The 20,833-nt window shown below is 35.3% G+C and overlaps 1 protein-coding gene across 5 annotated transcripts in view; it reads left to right on the top strand.

The window, feature by feature from the left end:
• The window catches only part of Rbp6 (RNA-binding protein 6), a 513,430-nt gene that overhangs the window by 448,982 nt on the left and 43,615 nt on the right, over nt 1-20,833 (top strand). For all 5 annotated transcript variants that reach the window (XM_066299645.1, XM_066299644.1, XM_066299643.1 and 2 more), the window contains one exon: nt 15,210-15,292. In XM_066299645.1, the coding sequence (XP_066155742.1) occupies nt 15,210-15,292 (83 nt within the window). The remainder of the gene's footprint in view (nt 1-15,209; nt 15,293-20,833) is intronic.

Below are 20,833 nucleotides of genomic sequence, written 5' to 3'. Positions count from 1 at the left end.
AACCTAAAAAGCTAACAGCAAAAGCAGAAGCAATCATCAAAAAGTTATCAAATGGAAATCCTAGACTGACCGCTGTCGATATTAATAAAGAATTATCCACAAAATATAACATCGTAGTGTCACTAACAACTGTAAAAAGAACACTAAATAATCTAGGATTATTCGGACGAAGACCTGCAAAGAAACCACTTATATCCAACAAAAATCATAAAGCCCGTTTACAGTTTGCAATTAGATTGGACAGTCGCAAAATGAGGCACTGTCTTGTTTAGTAATGAAAGTAAATTCCAACTTTTCGGAAGTGATGAAATACAGTATGTTCGACGACCAGCAAGGAAGAGATTTGAAAAAAATTATCAAATACCTACCGTTAAACATGGTGGCGGTAATGTCCTAGTTTGGGGTTGCTTTTCTTCATCTGGTGTGGGCCCTCTAGTGGCTATTGACACCATTATGGACCCGTTTAAATATAAAGAAATATTGGAAAATCATATGCTTCCATTTGCAGAATGGGAAATACCCCTACAATGGATCTTTCAACACGACAATGATCCAAAACATGCTTCGCGTTTGGCGAAAAATTGGTGAGAAGAAAAATTTGTGCATGTTTTAAAATGGCTTTCTCAATCACCTGACCTTAACCCAATTGAACACCTTTGGCATGAATTGGGGAAGAGAATTCGTAATTCTGACATATTTAATAGTGCAGAATTATTTGCAATTCTTCAAAGAGAATGGAAAGCAATTCCTGTAAGTGTTTGTCAAAAGCTTGTGGAATCAATGCGTAAACGATGCTTAGCTGTGATTAAAGTCAAGGGATATGCCACAAAATATTGATATTTTTTATTTTTAAAATTATTATTACTTGGTATTTTAGTTTTTAGAGAATGGTTTCCAAACTTTTGTCATCCAAGAATAATACTTTTTTTTGTAATTATATTTAGACTGAAACATTTGTTTACTTTTTTATAAATACTTGATCTTTATTTAAAAGTGTTACATGTTTAAAATATTTAAAAAAAAGAAGCGATGGCGTTTTTATTAAATACTTGATTTTAAAAAAAGTTTCCAAACTTTTGGTCACTACTGTATATAGGCGTTATTAATTCAAGTGAAAACAGGAATTGTGCGAGTGGGAGAAGGATCGCATAAGCTATAATATGCCACCGACAAAGACCACCAACGGAGCAGGCGGAGTCAGTCTCCACTTCGAGGTTTAGATTAATATCAATTTTATTATCTCCGCGACAATGCCAATTTTTGGAATTTTGGAATGATATACACAATAAATGATGCATGTCTGTCATGTCATCAATAAATATAATAAAAAGTTAATAAATAATTCACAAGCCTTTGGTTGCAGAAATCTTCCACGTTTTTATTATAATCATTTGCACTGTACCAAATAATCCCATAACTAAATATTAATTAGATCTTATCCGATTAAGATAAATAATTTGTAATAATTATTACAAGTTAATGGGAAAAATATAAATAACCATGGTAACCAATAGTAAACAATAAGTTTTCGGTATTTTATATTCCTAATTAATGTATGACACAGAACAAAAAGTTGCAATGTAAATAAATGAAAAAAATAAAAATTAATCCATCACTAGAACTTATTATATTTGTATTAGCAAAAATTCTGAAACGGTGGAAGATATGGTCACACCGTTAATCTCTCAACCCCTTCGTTGATCTTTGTCGGAGGCATATTAAACCTTATGCGATCCCTCTCCCACTTGCACAATTCCAAAATTTACACGTTAATTGGTGATATCTGTGCGCAGGGTCGCACATAAAGTATAAATCATATAAAAATGTTTTGATTGTATGAATTTTTCGCGATGTTTTTGGTTTGGTACACTTCCGATGGTAAATTGTTCATATTCCGTACTTTTTGCGATGTCAATAAGAAGGAAAATTTTCAAGTTTTTTTCTTCAAATCACTGTATTATGTGGATGTACGAATAGAGGCAATAAAGCGTCAGCAAACGAGGCCAATCGCAATTCGAAATGGAATTACGAAACCACTCAACTGGTTGGAAAGTAAAAACAAAACTCGCAAGAAATCGTACTAGTGCTCCCGTTTATCTTTCTCAATGGGGTCGAACAAAACCACTTTGAATTTATCTACAACTGCTCAATCAGTTAAAAGCTGCTGTATAAATTTTCTGAATAGCTCAATGCACGCCAATAATTTATAGGTCCATTTAACCAAACATGTTTCCCTCCTTGTTTTAGTCACCATGCAAAAGTAGCTCTTGGGTGTTGGAAGCCAAAAGATGTGTTTGGAATTGAATTAACAAAAATTTTCTCAATAATATAAATAATAGGTATTGATTGAAGGCTTGATTGTTTCATCTATGATCACATTGCAATCTATTCAAAAGGATCGAAAGTTAAATAAATTTCTTTATCTGCCTCGTCGTGTCCAACAAGTCAATTTTCAGGGCACATCATTGTGATCAACGCCTGTTTTGTCATTTTCTACAGATAATCTTTAAAATTTTCTGTGCTAAATCTTAAGTGAGATATTAGTTTTATGGAGCTCGCATTCTTTAATACATCGCATAAATATCTAGATTCTATACATAGTACATAACTATTGTACTTATTTTCATGGCTATCGACATATGACCTTATAGAAACGAGCATTGAACTTTTTTCCCTCCGAACTAGGAAAATTCATGAAAAATACCTGAAAAAAAGAAATTGCCCTAATCGAAAACCGACTAGTCATAGTTCACCCTATAAAAATGCAAGCCCGATTTCCATCCCCCGTCACCGACCTTAATTGCCTTTCAGGGGTGGTATTTTAAAAAAGCGACACCGGATCTCCACCCTTCGACAGTCCCATTAAAACTCTTGGAAAAATCTGAGTGTCGCTGTCCTCATCCATTGACATTATCATCACGTGGAGTAGATTTCCATTACTACATAATGCAGCGCGTGTGAGAAAAAGATCGATAATGGAATGACACTGTTTTCGTTCCCCGCGTTTTGTTATTCATGAAGGGTGAAGGGTTGTTGTGCTACGTGGTGCCGAACCCGATCCGGGAGGATTGATTTTTTGCCAGAACGAAAAACAAATAGGCCGCCGAATTCTAAACTGTATTTCCCTCATTTTTCGGTATAGGCGCAGAAACGGTGTTGGCCTGTTTATCGCGTGTTAAACAAAGAAAATAACGTTCTGACATTGAAACCGATATTGACTTTATCCCTTGTTGGTATGTGACAATTACAAAAATATTTATTCCCGGAATCCGGGAGTTAAATCATGGCAAAACAGACGAATTACCGGCATTGCATAATTCATTAGATAAATTCGTTTTCGACGTTGAGTCGTGGGATCGCGTTCCGTCTTCATCTATTTAAAACCCACCCTTGTCTCGGCTTAATTAGGTAAGGCAGCAAAGGAAAAGGATATCGTCAGAGTTATCGGGAAGGCTCGGAATATTAGGCACCCGGTAATAAATTGCGCCCTGTGGAAATGTGCCAGCAATAATAATCAATTCTAATTCGTCTAATTACTTTAGGACACGCACTTTGGCTCTAAGCCTCTATTCTGTTTTGAAGGTTTAAAGCGCTTAGATTCGGTGTTGTTTTGGCACGCTACTGACCCAATTTTGTCTTACGTGAGTAAATAAATCTACTACACACTTTTTCCTTCCGCTGGTTTACACTTTAAAAGTGACTTTCCAAAAATATTGGATCCAGCGTACGACAAAATGGTAATTTATCTTCTCGGAATGAGCGGGACTAAAAGGAGGACCGAAATTAGCTAACCCACTTATTCGGCGTTTAATATTTTCATCCGAGCTCAAAAGCCACATAAACCATCAGAATCGGTAACAATTCGGGCCTCTTTTATCTTTTTTATGTCGTAATAAACGGCAGATAAATTGCGTTTAATTTCCATAAAAATACAGAGCGGCGGCACCGCAAGCGCTCCACGGTCGATATCGGTACTAAACAGGGGCAGATTATGTTAAGCCAGAAGGATCTAATTTGAATAATTTTGTTTTTCGACGTTTGTTGACCGAAACAGTCATATTTTGATTGGAGAATGATTATTGACGGCGCCTATTGACTCACCGTTGAAACGCCCATTACTCACCAATTCCATTATGAGGATTGGTTCTTGAGTTGTGGTGGTTTGTGTAACAAGAAAAAAACTTTTGCAATAATTTTAGACGTTTTGACGCTGATTGGCTTCTTCATCAAGACACTGCACCATTAGGAGAGCAAAATCAGGAAAAGCAAGTTTTTTTTATGTGGGAATAATGCCTCATATATGAGCAGAGATTGTTGGAGTAATGGAATTGCACCGATTAATTTTTATGTTTTGTGTTGTTGGTGACTCTTTGTAGTATATGTTAATGTGTTTTTTTTTTTAATTTTTATACGTATAAGATTCTCCTACGAGTCAAGTATAGGCACCCAAGAATTATCCATGCTAGAAAATCGGCCACATTTTCCAAGTAGATACCAAATTTTACCACATCAAGAACATGCTGTCATATATTAGACCCATGAATTTCCTAGCTACAGTATCTTTGATAATGGTCACTTAACTGAATGGTACGATGCTTGCATCGTTACCAAGGTATCATTATAAAAAAAGCATAAAATCAAAGAAAGTGAATATAGAGGGTGCTTGGGTCCCCGCTACACATCCGAAAGAGGGTGGTCTGTGAGTTTAATTTGAACGTATTTTATCATATAGAGTAGTGGCCAAAAGTAGATAGCCAAACACAATTTTTTAATCAAGTCATAAACGTGTTAATTGATCTATTTCCTATACATGTTGTCGCAAAACACGTTAAAAAAATCATAAACAAATGTGGATAAAGTTACTTTATTGTCAATAAAAAATAAATCTTTGGAATTCACCTGGTTAAAAGTAGATAATCAATTTAAAAAGGAAAATAAAAACACAACAATTTCCTTCAAACTATTTCAAAAATCAATTTGGACCTTTCCCACGACACTAATATTTGGTAAAATACACATTATTGCTAATGACTGCCTGAAATCTTCGCGGCACTGATTCAATCAGTTTATTTAATTTTTCTGGAGCAATATTTTACCATTTTTCTTGTATTTCAGTAAAATTTTAATAATTTTTATTTCTCAATTCTTGATCAACAATTTGTCATAAGTTTTCTATGGGCTTCAAATCGGGTGACTGTAAAGGCCACTTTAAAATCGGCACATTTTCTTCTTCGAGAAATCGTTTAACTAACTTTGAGGAATGTTTGGGGTCGTTGTGTTGAACATGGAATCTTAAGGGTAAATTGTCTTTAACGTGAGGTAATATAGCATTCTGAAGTATGTCCCTGTACACAAATCTGTCTATAATTCAATTTATTCTATGTAGTGGGCCAATATCTAATCCGCAAAGATATCCCCATATTATTACCAATCCTCCCCCATGCTTAACCGTGGATGTGATGTATTTCGGGTTTAATCGCTGACCAGTGGGACGTCTAATGTATTGAATGCCATCGGAATTAAACAAATTGAACTTGGATTCATCGCTTCAGCAAACTCGTTCCCAATCCTGTTTGAATCAATGAATATGTTGTCTAGTAAATTCCATTCGGGCCTTTCGATTTTCCTTACTGAGAAGTAATTTTTTTACTGACCTACGTGCAAATAATTTCTCTTCAACCTGTTGGGAAAATACCCAACATCTTCACCCACTAATAAATTTCTTTTTATGTTGCCAACGTAAACCCTTATTAATCACCCTTAAGGGCAGTGTTTACATTAGTCAACTGCATACACATTCCACACTTTTCCCACGTTCATAACTCTTTTCACCCATCATTTTTATCACACCTTTATGGCACCGTATGATAAGCAATTCTTAGTTCTCAGCACCAATAATTCACATTAATTGGTATTACTATGAGGTGGTAAAAATATAAATGGATATCATGAGGTTCACATTCGGTGAGAAAAATTGAGATTTGGATCAGTCTCATAGAATCTCTCATACAAAACGCAACGTCTCTTCAACATATCTCCTATTCTCTTTTTAACTCCTACAGTCTTAGTAGGATCCCTATACTGCGCTCAATTCACATCTCAGTTGCTCTGTTCAAGGAAAAACTCCCAATCGCAAAAGTTTCTTAACATTCAGTGATCGCTTGTGTTTTTTCTAGTTTGCTCTAATTGTAAAATTTGTTATGACATTTGTCACTTGTGAAGTAACATTAAAAATTTAGTGACATCAATACAAGAGTGTGTTGTTACCAAGTGTGTTTTGTTCTGCATCGGTTCAGCGCCAAATAAGCTGTGGTCCTTCGAACAAAATAAAAAGCTATGCAAAACAGATACAGTCCCCCTTGGCACTGTCAACCAACTGTGCCCCCCTTGTGTCTGGGGTGAGACAGCAAAAAATACCACGAACTTGCCCCGTTCACAACCAATATTCATCTTGTAGTTTTTGAAGGTACAGAAACTCCAAGAATTTCCAGTTCAGATTGGATTTTCTCAGTAGTCCTGAAGACATTTTTCAAACTAATAGTTTTTATTTTCCGCACATGTCTTTTTTTAGCTTTCTTGATCGTCCAGTTTTTAATTTCGACTTAATTGATCCAAGTCTCTGATATCTTTCTATTATAGCCTAAATAGTGCCTTTTTCTACATGGAAACTGCGAGCAATTTATACTTGCCGTCCACGCTGATTAAGAGCTTTAACAATTCACTCTTAAATCAGTGAACACTTTTACACCACAAGGCATGTTGTAAACTACAAACCAAATGCAAATTTTACAGATATTTTTTTGATATTTTAAGAATTTAAAGTAAATTCAATTGTTTTCACCACGTGTATCCACTTTTCACCAGGTTAATTCCAAAGATTAATTTTTTTATTGACAATAAAGTAACTTTATCCATATTTGTTTATTATATCTTATAACGTGTTTTACGATAAATAACATATATGCATAGGAAACAAAACAATTGACATATGTATGATTTAATTGAAAAATTCTGTTTGTCTATTTACTTTGGGCCGCTACTGTATATTACTATTATATGAAACGTCACGCATTTGAAGATATTATTGTTATTTCCGAATTTCATCAAATTCACTGCTTACTTCCATATGAGTTAATAAAATTTAGTGAATTATTTGGTCTCACTCTATTTATTTTCGTATACGCTTGAATATGTATTTTATCGATACAAAACGCATGTTGATATCTAAATATAGCAAAACAATTTTGGCTCTTTAAAACTCAAAAAATTAATTTCTTGAATATCAAATCCTATTCAATTTTTTAAATCGCCATATGCATTTTTTCTGCAATTTTTTTCCTTTTTTAATTAAACATATTATGCAATATCAAGTTTGCATCTTTCAATACATCATAGGAAAGAGCAATAGTCAAAGAAATATTTAAAGATATTTGAACAACTCTTCCATCTGCATCTTTTTTTTCATTTGCTTACAGAAAATTCATTTTTAGAATTTTAAACAGTCACAATTTTTTTTTCATATTTAGATCTCATTACATGTTTGATATTGATAAAAAATATTTCTTACATATCATACGGAAAAAGGTAGAGTCATATCAAATGTTGCACAAAATTTTAATTTTAATTTATGTATTTGGAAGTAAACAATTAATGTCATAAAACTCAGAAAAATTACGATATCTCAAAATGTGTAACAATTTGTATAATAGCATGTGGTCGAACATGTTCAAAATTATCTTATTGATCACCCTCTTTCAGATCTATATCGTTGAACCAAGCACCCTGTACATATTTTACTTAACAAAAATCGATGTGTGGTCACTTGTTTGGTAAATACAAATAACACATGGTTACCTATGTTTGAACAAGAGGTCAACCCCGGACACACGAAGAGAAACTAAAACTAAAAATTACCTTTTGTAGTAATTACCGTCACAGAAAATAAAACAGATAATAATTTAAAAAAAATTAAAACACATTAATTTAAGTACGTCGTTCAAACACCAATCATCTACTTTAAATCAACCATTTAGAATGATAGCATCACTCATATCGTAACAAGTATCATTCTTTAGAGATTGAGATGCAGAATTTCAGAGAATTTCAACCATTTTAGATGTTTACTCTCCTTACATTGATCTTCCTTTAGATGCAAGTCTTATTTCTAAGTTTAAATATGCCCTAATCACTAATGTAGACGTAGGACGAATGTTTGCCCGCCTGAAGCATGTTCTTCGTGATAGAAAAATTAGATTTTCTGTAGAAAATTTGAACAAACATTTAGTTATTGGTTCATTCAGAAATGAATAATAAATATTGTGTGTTTTAAAGAAGAAAAACTCTGAACTAAATTGTTATAAACTTCTTGTAAAATGTTGTTTTAAAGCTATTTAGAAGGGTTCAAGTTGACTGAGAAACATTTTTAGTAGGTTAAGCTGAATTAAGTTCAGTGGCCAAAACTATTATATTTTTTATGTTTAATGTTTCCGTTCAGAACTTTTATATTAATGAAGGAAAAATATATTTTGTAGAATTTTTATTTTCCACATACATATTTCAATTTATATGCTATTTTATGTGCATATTTAGCGAAAGTTATGTGCTGTTCCCACCGCTTATTTTAAGATTTTTTGTGTTTATAAATACACATTTTAGTAATCAAACACCGATAATTCGGCAATTTGCCATCAAGAAGGACCGCAAAAGAATCAACTTGAGGTAAAATTCTACAGCACATACCATGTACATACACAATGTAACATAGGAGTTTCGCATCTTCGTAGCTTGTCGCACAATCTTTATGTCTTACGTCATGCGTTATGCCCAATGCAAACCCAAACTATACCGACTTCAACATCAACCAACATGACACTCAACAATTCAACTATCAAACTTACGACACATATTTTCAGTGGTGGATGAAAGTTGAAAGTTTGTGTTGACTTTCTCGTCTCTGTCATAAAAATAAATGTAAAGTAAATACAATTTTGAAACTAAATATAGCACTTGCTCTTCATATAGAGTAAAATAATTCCCCCGGCCCTAATACGCCGGCACAGCATTGTCAAAAATGAACGATGATGAATATTCAAGCTTGCAAGAGTGCTCCATAACGCCTCCTCTATTAGAGGTATTAGCCGCATGTAATAAGTTTAACACAGGGATTTAATCCTCTTCGATGATCGATGAGGTAAGCGAGCATCCCGTTATATTCGAAAGGTACATTTACCATGGAAACTAATGCCCGGACTAAACGCTGATAACTCATTAACGAGGAATGCTTGCAATTTGCTCAAATCCACCTTTAGAGAATGCGATTAGATGGGAAACAATGTTGCCATTATGAATTGTTGTCGTGCCGTTGGTGAGTTATACATTAGCTTTGAAAAAATACGTATGTATAGATCAAATGCGTTTATTGGCGTGGACGTGCGTGTTGTCCTGTGGTGTTAATTAATAACGGAGGGAAAAGTGGGGAAATGGGGTGCGAAACGTTGCCCCAGGCAATGAATCAGTAAGTGATTTATTGCGGACCTCACCCGGAGTTATTTGCGCGAGTTTGACAATATTGGCTTCGATTGGCCCCAATATCGACCGGCTAATGAAATTTCGTCGAAGAAATGTCCCTCGTTACGGACAGGTGCCCCGAAACTCATGCTTTCTAGCCTTCAACTCTCGCCGTATCTGTCAACTCGTATAGATTTCGATTGAGCGGAATTTGGGCCACGAATATGGTAAACCGAAGCGGCTAAATCTTTTTTATGTGTACCAATTTAGGACTTTCTTACCGGCTTATGCTATAAGTTAGCCTGAAACCAGGCTTATCGAGCGCATTAAGTTGATAGAAGCTGTTTATTCGAACTTATGCGATATTTTAAGTGGAAAAGCGCCAAAGCTTCGATATTTTGATTAAAGCCCCGTAAATCCTCGACTGCGCCGCCTTTTTTCCAGAGGTTTCTTCTTAATCAATTTGATCGTCGTGCCTCACTTACCGGCGAAAAATATGTAAATCGTTGAATAAATTTATGTATTAATAGCCTCAGTGTAACATTTCGTTTCACACTGAAAATCACACATCAGGTCGGCGGTTAAGTACTATTGATTCAACTATCTAAATATTGCGCAAAAGCAGTTAAAATTACAGTTTAATTAATTAGAAAAATAGTGTCGTAGAAAAGTTGCGTTTTCGGCAACAACAAAACAGACTCCCACCCTTAATACAAGACATGAAAAAAAATGGCTATTCGAATAGATATTCTGCATCAATCAATTTTGCAGCAAATAACCGGTTAGGCATTGAGTGTAAAATGCTAAATTTACTGGACTCAATTAATTCAGCAACATTGGCATATGGGAGTGAAATGTTGTATGAAAATTATGATAGTTGATGTGTACTGGAAAATTATAAAACAAGTTCTACTCTACGAAAAACCGTGAACAGGGATTAAGCACCTTAAAAAAATCAATAGCGCAAATGCTACTGGAAAGTAAAGGAAAAAAAAGTCTATTTAGCGCAAGTTCCTGGAAAGGCGTTAAAGAAGCCTTTGATAAAAATTCGGATCATTCAAAGATATAATTTCATGTTTGTGGGAATTTTTTCAAAGAAACCAGGTGACCTCAGGTTAGTACAGTTCTATCCTGTACTATCTGATGTGGGATATAGAACAGAGAGTGGTTTCTGGTCGGTTCCGTACCCCAGAAAATGTTGGAAGAGACTCAGATAGCTAGGTATGTTGAAGCTTCCGAAAATTGTCAGGAAGGCAGAGCTTAGCCCAGTTCAGCTTATTCTAAAGCTTCGTTCGGACTAGGGAAACAGGATTATCATCAGATTACTTCAGATTAGTGAAAAGTCGTGATAGCATTCAGGTTCTTTACGGATCATTTAGGAAACTATAGTCGAAATAATACCGACTCGGTTACTTAACTTAATTTTTTCTGAAACTAAAAGCAGAATTCATTCAAATTCGTGCACTATATTAATTTAATGATAATTCATATTTCTTTTAGTAACAATAGTGAGACAAGTCTGTGGAAATATGTGCCGGAGCCGATATATATTTTTTAGAATATAATTGGTTATTGATTTCTAATTGACGTTTTGGTCCTAAGTGTTACAGTTTTACTGATATTCGTAACAATGATTTTAGTAATCCTTGAAGATTATATAAATACGCAGTAGTAAACTTTGTATTATTATTATTATGGTGCATTCAAATGGTTTTTGTTGATTTTGCAATTTTCTCGTTTCGCCTCTGCAAAATATATATCCACCAAATTTGAATATAATATAATAAAACATATTTCAGCTAAAAATTCTCTAGAAAGAATGTGCTTTTGTTTAACATATATAGCACTGACGTTGAACATTCAAATTAGAAGTGAGCACTATTTACCAAAAAGTTCAGGTTTCATTATAATTGGGATTTAGAGATTATCAATATTTTTTTACATTAACAACTCCTCTTTTTCAATGAACAATTAGAAGAAAATATTTTAATTTATCAAGGGAGTCGGTGCTGTTGTCAATATACAGGGTGTTTCCTAACTACGTGTAAAAAATTTAAAGGCGTAATCTTCGACTGATTTTATGTCAAAAATGTCTAATAAACATATGTCCGCAAATGCCTTGTTTCCAAGATACAGGGTGTTGACTGAAAGACGTTGAAAAAGATTTTAAAGGTTTCTAAAGGTTTGGTGGTATTTACTAACTTGTTTATTGTTAGTTTTTTTTGCTACTTCCACTACTATAAACAAGATAGTCAGTGTTATTTTGGTGTTTTACTCTCTAAAGTGAAATAATTTAGTTCTGTGTCCCAAAAATCAGATTATACCTCAGTTTTGAAAATTTTTCAAATGCCTAATTACACTAATCAAGAAATGGCCAATATTGGTTTTGATTATGGCCTTGCTGATGGTAAGTGTTTGGCAACGAGGCGCATTTACATGGAAAGGTTTCCAAACCACCAAGCTCCCAACCACCAAACCTTTAAAAACCTCTTTCAACGTCTTTGTGATACAGGATCTCTTATGCAGTAATGGTGGTCGTTTTCAGCAATTCTTATAATTAATCATTAAAGCATTCCCCCAAAAAATTGTCTTTTCTAAAATTCAAACACCCAAATTGAGTCATTTTGGAAATAAAATCTCTTTTTCTTGTCACATTTCAACACCCTGTATCTTGGAAACAAGGCATTTGCGGACATATGTTTATTAGACATTTTCGACTCAAAATCAGTCGAGGATTACGCCTTTAAATTTTTTACACGTAGTTAGGAAACACCCTGTATAAATTTTTGGTGTTCATTACCGTTATCGCTGTTTATAATACTGACGTAAAAAGCGAAAAATTCCCTGGAAGTGTAAGTTTCTTTGTATATTTCCATCTAGATTTAAAAGTTAACCTCAAGAGATACCTAGAAATAAAGCACCTGGGAAAGTGACTTCGAATGTGCAATATTAGATGAGACGTTGCCTCATTTTTTTCAAACCTGGGCCGAAAGGCAATTGTTTTCGGAAATTGGATAACGTCTGAAAAATGTCCGAAGCCGGAACAAGCAGAGTTTTCCGTAAGTCGAAAGAGCACGTCTTAAAGGATTAAGTGTTGGTATTTACCCGGAATAGGGTCAATTCTTCTTGGCCATCTCACTGATTCGAGAATAAGCCGGGCCCTTTTATGGTTCAGGTGCGATTCGGGATTTAATCGAAAAAGCGAGCTTTAACTTCTCATTAACTCTCTGAGCGAATGAAGATTAATTGAAATCGAAAACGGCCTTTTAATTTCGACTCAACTTTGAACCGTGATTTCTTTTCGATTCGCATTATTAAAACGGATTTGCGTATAGCCGCCGCAGTGCACTTTGATTACGACCAATGCGGACCTCTTTCGATCGGAAAAATAACGAAAAAGGTCCCGAAATGAAGGAGGTCGATAAGGATTTTTTTATTGTTATATTTTATGAAGTTGCCAATCACGCAAGCTGGTCACGTCATGCCACGCGCAACTAAATTTATTATCTTTCGACCGCACCACCGTTCAATATTCCGGCACATTCCTCCTTTAGTTCCAGGATACCAACACCTTTCTCGTGTTCCACTTTTATAATGGATTTCTTTCCTGCTAAATTTCTTTTTAAAGCACGGGCCTTTGCCACAGTTGTAACAGATCCAACTTGAAACTGACAGGAATTTGACGATTTGAAATATCTTCACGTAGACCGACAATACTCATGACTTACACACACATCATGAAGGTAAAATATTACCCAATTTGGCCGGTGTCCGGTAATGACTCTCAATATCCGAGCTTTACAGCAATAGCATCGCCCGGGTAAAAGGTAATAAAACATCTCAAAGGAGCAGCATCCACACCCCAGCTGGTGCCGGGCAAGACAAATCGTCGTGATGTATAGTTTTGTTTCGGCACCCTTAAAGTCGCAATTAATCATAATTACTATAGAAGGGTAGATGGGCTTAAGGGACCCCTCTTCATTGATATTGCAATGATTGTTGCAAAATAAGAACATTTCCTATAGATTTTGAATTTGAACAGTTTTTGATTGGTGCAAATAACGTTATAACTCTCCGAGTCTACCGGTATGAAATGAGCGCTATTTTGTGAAAATAAAACACCAATTTTAACAAGGAAAGAAGAAAAAATTATTCAAAATACTGACCGTTGCTTTCTACACATTTTGACCACCTTTCTGGCAATTTATGGATACCGCGCCAATAGGAATGTGCCTCTTTGGCATCAATCCAATTAGACACCCAATTTTCTACTTCTTCGTAGGAATCAAAGTGCTGCTCAGCCAATGCGTGTCCCATCGATGGAAACAAATGGTAGTCCGAAAGAGCCAAGTCTGGTGAATACGGTGATGGGGTGGCAACTCCCAGCCAAGTGTTTCGATGGTGTCCTGAACCGGTGTTGCTTTGTGTTCAGATGCGTTGTCAGGGAGCAAAATTACCTTCTCGTGTCTTCTGGTCTATTCTGATCGTTTTTCGATCAATGCATTGTTTAAATTAATCAATTGTAGTCGGTAGCGAACAGTATTTACGATTTCACCAGGTTTTAAAAGCTCGTGGTGCACCACACCTTTCTGATCCCACCAAACACATAGCATTCTTGTCGAATCGATCAGGTTTTGCAGTCGATGTTGATGGTTGTCCCGAATCAATCCATGATTTTTTCCGTTTAGGATTTCGAAAATAAATCCATTTTTCATCTCCAGTAACAATTCGATGCAAAACTGATTTTCTTCCGTGCCTTTGAAGCAAAATTTCACAGGTGTTTTTTCGGTTCTCCATCTGTCTTTCATTCAATTCATGCTGCACCCATTTTCCACACTTTTCGGTCTTTCCCATAGCTTTTAAACGATCAGAAATTGTTCGTTGTGCAACATTTAACATTTCTGCCATTTGCTTTTGACTTAAAGCGTCATCTTCATCCAATATCGATTGCAGTTCGGCGTCTTCGAGCTTTTTTGGCGGTCTGCCACGTTCTTCATTTTGCAAATCAAAATTGTTATTTCCGAATCGTTGAAGCCATCTTTTGCATGTTGTTTCTGATAAAGCATAATCACCACCATATGCCTCGACAAGCATTCGACGTGACTCTGTAGCACTTTTCTTCAAACGAAAGCAAAAAATTAATGCTTTCCGCAAATCATCATTTTGTGATATAAAATTTGACATTTTTGGCACAATGAAATAATATATTGTTATTTGTTCATGGACTTGATTTGTACTAAATATGTTTTCCAGTTTGCATACCAACCAAGCAAACAAAAAAAATGTTAGTTTACAACAAATTCCCTATATCTAGACATTTATATCCTGACACTCACTTCATACCAGTATACCTGGTATTTCTTATTTATGCAATTTTTAGTTTTGACATATTACAAATACGAGTTATTGTCGTTATTTAGTTTACAAATTAATAAAGTGTGTCTGATATATATAAAACGAAAATGGCCAAAATGGAAGTTGTATAAAGGACTATAAACAATAAGCTCCCCTCGAGGTGCGGACTTAACGTCAACCGCTATATAAAAAGTTTTATATTGTCGTTGTTCCCTAAACAGTTTTGAAAGATTTTCTGTAGGAACTTAATAGAATAATACCTTATAAAAAGTTTCCGAAATGAACGTTCGGGGCGGCGTAACGGCCTGAAAATTGGAAAAGAAAACTAACTTTACTTTTTGTTGCAGGTTTCGGGTTTGTAACATTTCAAAGCGAGGACGTCGTTGACAAAGTTTGCGAAATTCATTTCCACGAGATTAACAATAAAATGGTAAGTTTTGCTTGTTTTTCGTACACATCCACTTCGGTTGTTACCGCTAGGACCATTACAATGTGAAAAACGATCTAAATTTATATTGATTAATAACTTAGTTGCTGAACTACAAAAATTAGGAGCTAAAATTAAGTATTTTCAAGCACAAACTTGTTTTTGAAAATTTTTCTATTCGAAAATGTTACATCGCTGAACAAATACGTGTGTTACTAACAACAAGCTTTCTAATCTTACGAGGCTTATCGCTTATTAATCCATTAAATGCACGTTTCAAGTTGTAATCTCTTTGAGAAATTAAATTATAAATTTAATCGCTTTGCGGATTATTAAGAGGCAGATTTTAATTATGCTACTGTTTTCAATTTTATTTAATCCCCCCCTCCCCTTTTACAAAAGTCACTGTCAGTCATTTAAGTTGGGATAGGATTAGGGGGTGGCAGTTAAGAGAAGAGAAGTTAGGCCTAAGAGAAGTGTGTTACTTGAAACTGGAAGATTATCAGTTTAGAGCTGAAATTAATTTGTATATGAGCTGATACCCACTTGCTGTACCAGGAACAATTTTATTTTGATTTTCCAGTAGTTTCCCAAAAAAGGATATATACTTGGAAATCGGCCTAATTTTTTGTCAAAAGAATCTAGGATCAACTCGTGTTTACATAAAATTCCATTATAATCTGTCTTAAGAAGAATATCACAAACGAACTTTTTGACAGCAATTCGGCCGTCTGAAAACAGACGACTTCTCCGAACATTGCAAAATTGGGTCAATCAGTTCAATCATAAACATAAAGTTGTTTCTTAATTCGTTTAAACGAAAATTGATTTCTCTACAACTTGCAGAATATCGCCTTGAAAGTAATATTGAAATGAGCTTATTATTCATTTCTTTCTACCAGTACCATCATACGACTCCCTGTACAGAGCATTTCATGCTTGGTGTACAATATATATGAGATATATAATATATATGATGTACAGTGGTGGCCATAAGTATGGAATATTTTTTGAAACTTTATTTAGCTAAAGGGTCTTTACTTTTTTTCTTCCATTCCGGTATATTTAAATTGGGATAGGTCAATTTTACATTTTAAACCATACAGTATTTATAGTATGTTGCTATCAAAAATTTCACCGATAAACAATTTTTTTTAGATGGACAAAAGTATGCAATATCAAAGATTTAAATTTATTTTGCATTTAGTGTTCAGTATTGAGTGTTACAGTTCGATAAAATTTGAAGCCGAAATGGTTAAAAAAATATATATTTCGGAAGATCTTCGATCACGAATAGTGGAGAAGTCAAATAACGGAGCCAATCAGAAGGACATCGCAAAGACATTTAATGTGAGCCAGGGATGTGCATCGAAAATTTTGAGAAAGTTTAGGGTATTCAATACCGTAAAAAACCGTCCGGAAACAGGACGTCCCAGGAAAACAACAGCCCATACAGACCAACGTATTAAAATTATATCCTCCAAAGATCCCGAAAAATCATCGAAATTAATAAAGGAAGAAATTACAACTAATAGTGGTATTGAAATTAGTGATCGTGCTGTGAGGCGTCGTTTATGTGATACTGGATTATTTGGACGATTGGCAGTGAAGAAACCATTAATTTCCAAAAAAAAACCGGAAGGACAGAATTAAGTTTGCGCCCTCACATCTGTTTTGGACACCCGAAAAATGGAATACCGTCCTGTTCAGTGACGAAACCAAAATCAAACTGTTTGATTCCGATGAAAAAACTTATGTTCGGCGACCAATAGGGAAGAGATTTGATCCCGAGTACCAAAAGCCCACTGTTAAACATGGCGGTCAGAGTTTAATGGTGTGGGGATCTTTTCCGAGATCTGGAGTTGGCCTATTAGTCAAAATTGATGGAATAATGGATCGGTTTTTATACAAAAATATCCTAGAGCAGCATATGCTTTTATTTGCCGAGGAATAAATGCCACTGGTAAGGCGGTTCCAACAGGATAATGATCCTAAACATTCTTCGCGGTTGATTAAAAATTGGTTTATTGAAAAGTAGGTAGATGTTATAGAATGGCCTTCACAATCTCCTGATTTAAATCCCATTGACCATCTGTGGGACCATTTGAAACGAAAAATTAGACAAAGACACGTGTCAAATGCTGAAGAATTGTGGAGGATCATACAAGAAAAATGGAAAAACATTTCTTCCTCAACGTGCCAGAATCTAATTGATTCAGTGCAGCGTCGATGTCAGGCTGTCCTAGATGCTAGGGGGTATGCCACAAAATATTGAGTTTACTTACGATGGCAGGCTCCATACCATGATATAAAAAATATTCCATACTTTTGTCCAAGCGTAATTCTTCATTTTTCTAAAAAGTTTTTCAATTAGAAATCTTAATTTTATGTTATAATTGTAGGAAATTAAATAAAGTCTTTCAAGCATCTGTGTAATTTTTGTTTAATACTTTTTAATAAATATTTTATCAAATTAAAATAATATTCCATACTTATGGCCACCACTGTATATTTACTATGCCTGATCCGCGAAACAGAAAATGTCAATTCATGCTTGTATGAAGTGTGGCTGACTTAGCTTGCAGATTTCGAAGTTCTGGCATTTAATATTTTACTTAAGTAGTTTAACGTTCTAGTGAAAAGCTTTTTGTAGATCGCGAGTCATCACATAAATTAACGCTTACAGTTGTTTGCGACATTCAACACATTTCTAATTCAAGAAAGAGCAATTCTAAGACCGCTCTCAAAGTCGAAATACGTACCAAGCAACGCATTGTGGAAATTTGCAGCATACTTGATTGTCAACATTGGAAATGCAAACCGCATTTTCTCTGACTTGTTGCCCTTGTCCCAATTTCCCCCAATTGTACGGGACCGCAAAACTGTACAATGAGGACCAGCGAAAGCAATCTACTAGTACGATAAACTTCAGCGACAACAACATCCCAATATATTCAAAACGTTATTGCTTGTAAGGTCTTCGCAATTCAATTTTATGTATCAAACGTTTAGATCTACTTTCTCAAAGGGGATAATTAAAATTAAGCGAAGTTTCTGGTGTTTTTTCCAAGCCAACACTAAAAGATACTCTCCATGACGGCCGAGGTTATTAATGACACCCCATAATAAACGAACTCCCGAACTCCTCGGCAACTCGTCGGACAAAAAGCTCGGGCCACTTAAAAGTTTTCTCTCGACCTGGCCGGCTTTCCACTTACGATTTCGGTCATAAATATTACTTCAGAAATTTGAATTCGGACCGGTGCTTTCTGAATTTCAATAAAGTGGAGCGGATTCAGCCTGAAGGATACCTGAAATGGATTTCGAGCCCCTGGGATGGGAGTCAAAATATGTTTTGGCTCCGTTAGTTTTGAGAAAAAATAATACGTTTTAATAGGGGGCTCCTGTAGCAATATGAATCTGCATTTTAATGTAACAGTAATCGCGCATAAATTATTAATTTAACATTAATAAGTCCCTGTTGAACTATACCAATCATATTTCTGTTCCGTATTTTGGTATGTTACAAGGGAGACAGAACCCTTTATTTAGCAGAGAAAGGAGATGTTCCTAATATTGAATACCTGATTCAATAATCTTCATATTGCTTTATCAGTAGCCTGACCTGTTTCATCGAAAATGTCACAGTGCAATAATTAGATACTAGATACCTTCCATCTGAGATATAATTACATTTTCTCGGTGAATATCTTAGGGAATCAATAATTTTATTCCAGACTGCTATCCAGGCCCGATACTGAATTCACCCACTGCTCATTTCGTGGCATCAGTGGTCCACATCAAAAAACTAAGATATTGAAAAAGGAATATAAATTTTGCATCGGGATTCATAGAGAGTGTTAAAAAAAATACAAAGCATAAAATAATGCATGGCACATAAAAACACCACATCCTGTGTATGACTACCGGTAATTTGGACATTTTGTTGTAGAAGGTTTTAACGGAAATAGGTGTGTCAAATTTTAATAATTTAGCTATACGTGAAAAAGAGGTAAAATATGAGAAAAATGTGAAAGTGCCAGCCTTTACAGAGATCATCATTAATCAAAAACTTCAGATTGAAAGTACCTTGCACAAACAAAAGAACACTTAAAATTTTGAAAACTGCCAGTATGTCAATACTCTGAAAACGAACACATTGTATACTGGGTGTACCAAATTGAAGGCGCACCATTGTTAACTTTGTTGCTAGTACAGATAGAGCTCTAGTTTAAATTACGGAATCGTATTTTTTTAGGCTGAATGCTATGGTGATTCTAGAAAAACTATTGAGCTTCGCCTTGTGAATAAAATTAAAAAATAATAATTTAATGGAACGCTGTAAATTTATTAATTGCGCAATTAAGTTTCCGAGTTTTACACATGGATAGCGCTAACGATACATATAGTCGACATATACACGTGTTTAAAGCTGTGTTTAGTTTATAGCTTGGACAATTATTAAGAATAATTAGTTGTAATATCACCACATATCGCAGCATAAAAATATTTTTTCCCACGAACGAAAATGTCGAATTTTCTATCAAATAAACAGCATTTGCGGGAAGTTTCGCTTTTCTGCTTGAACTTGAAAAAGAGTGCAGTTGAAACGCGACATTTACTTGAGGTGAGCTACGTCGAACATGGACCGTCGAAAACCACCCGTGAAGATTGGTTTAAACGCTTCAGAAGTGGCGGTTTTAACGCTGAGGACAAAAAGCGCTCCTGAAGACCAAAACCACTTGAAGGCGCAGATCTGCAAGAGCTATTGGACGAAGATGATATACAAACACAAGATCAACTTGTGGAGACATTAAATATGACGATTCGCTAAGGTATTTCCAAACGTTTACACGCTACGGGAAAAATTCGAAAAGAGGGGAAATGGGTGCCGCACGAGTTGACTGACAGACAGATGGAAAATCGAAGAGCCGATTCCGAAATTTTGCTTCTACTACATGAAAGAAAGGATTTCATGCACCGAATTGTTACTGGAGATAAAAAAAAAGAATATTTTTTGAGAATTCCAAACGCACAAAGTTTTGGCTTTTACCCGGCAGAGCCGTAACATCAACGGCACGGTCAGATCGCTTCGGAAAGAAACAGTGCTCTGCGTTTAGTGGAATCAGAAAGGAATTATGAGAATATGACAATGGACGAAACTGTCAATCAACATCGCTATCGTCAATAACTTATCAATCTGAAAAATACTTTGCTGAAAAACCGACCAGAATGGAACGCGAGACTGGAACGAGTGATACTGCAGCACGACAACGCTCCGTGCCATCGCGCTTCATTGTCCAGGACACCGTCAGAATGCTGAAATTGGATCTGCTACCGCAACCACCATATTCGCCAGACCTGACTCCTTCCGGTTATCACTTGTTCCGGTTCATGGCACGTGGTTTGGCGGGGCTACCCTTGGTCAATTTCGAAAAAGTGAAAAATTGGTTGGATGGATGGTTTCCGTGCACAGACGCGTAGTTTTGTCGTCGTGGTATTCGTGTATTACCAGAAAGATGGCAGAAATTTGTAGGCAGCGAG

The sequence above is a fragment of the Euwallacea fornicatus genome, chromosome 34, assembly GCF_040115645.1.
Source record: "Euwallacea fornicatus isolate EFF26 chromosome 34, ASM4011564v1, whole genome shotgun sequence".
In the NCBI taxonomy this organism is placed as follows: domain Eukaryota; kingdom Metazoa; phylum Arthropoda; class Insecta; order Coleoptera; family Curculionidae; genus Euwallacea; species Euwallacea fornicatus.
The sequence above is the reverse complement of the archived record's forward strand: the minus strand, read 5'-3'. Positions and strand labels throughout refer to the sequence as shown.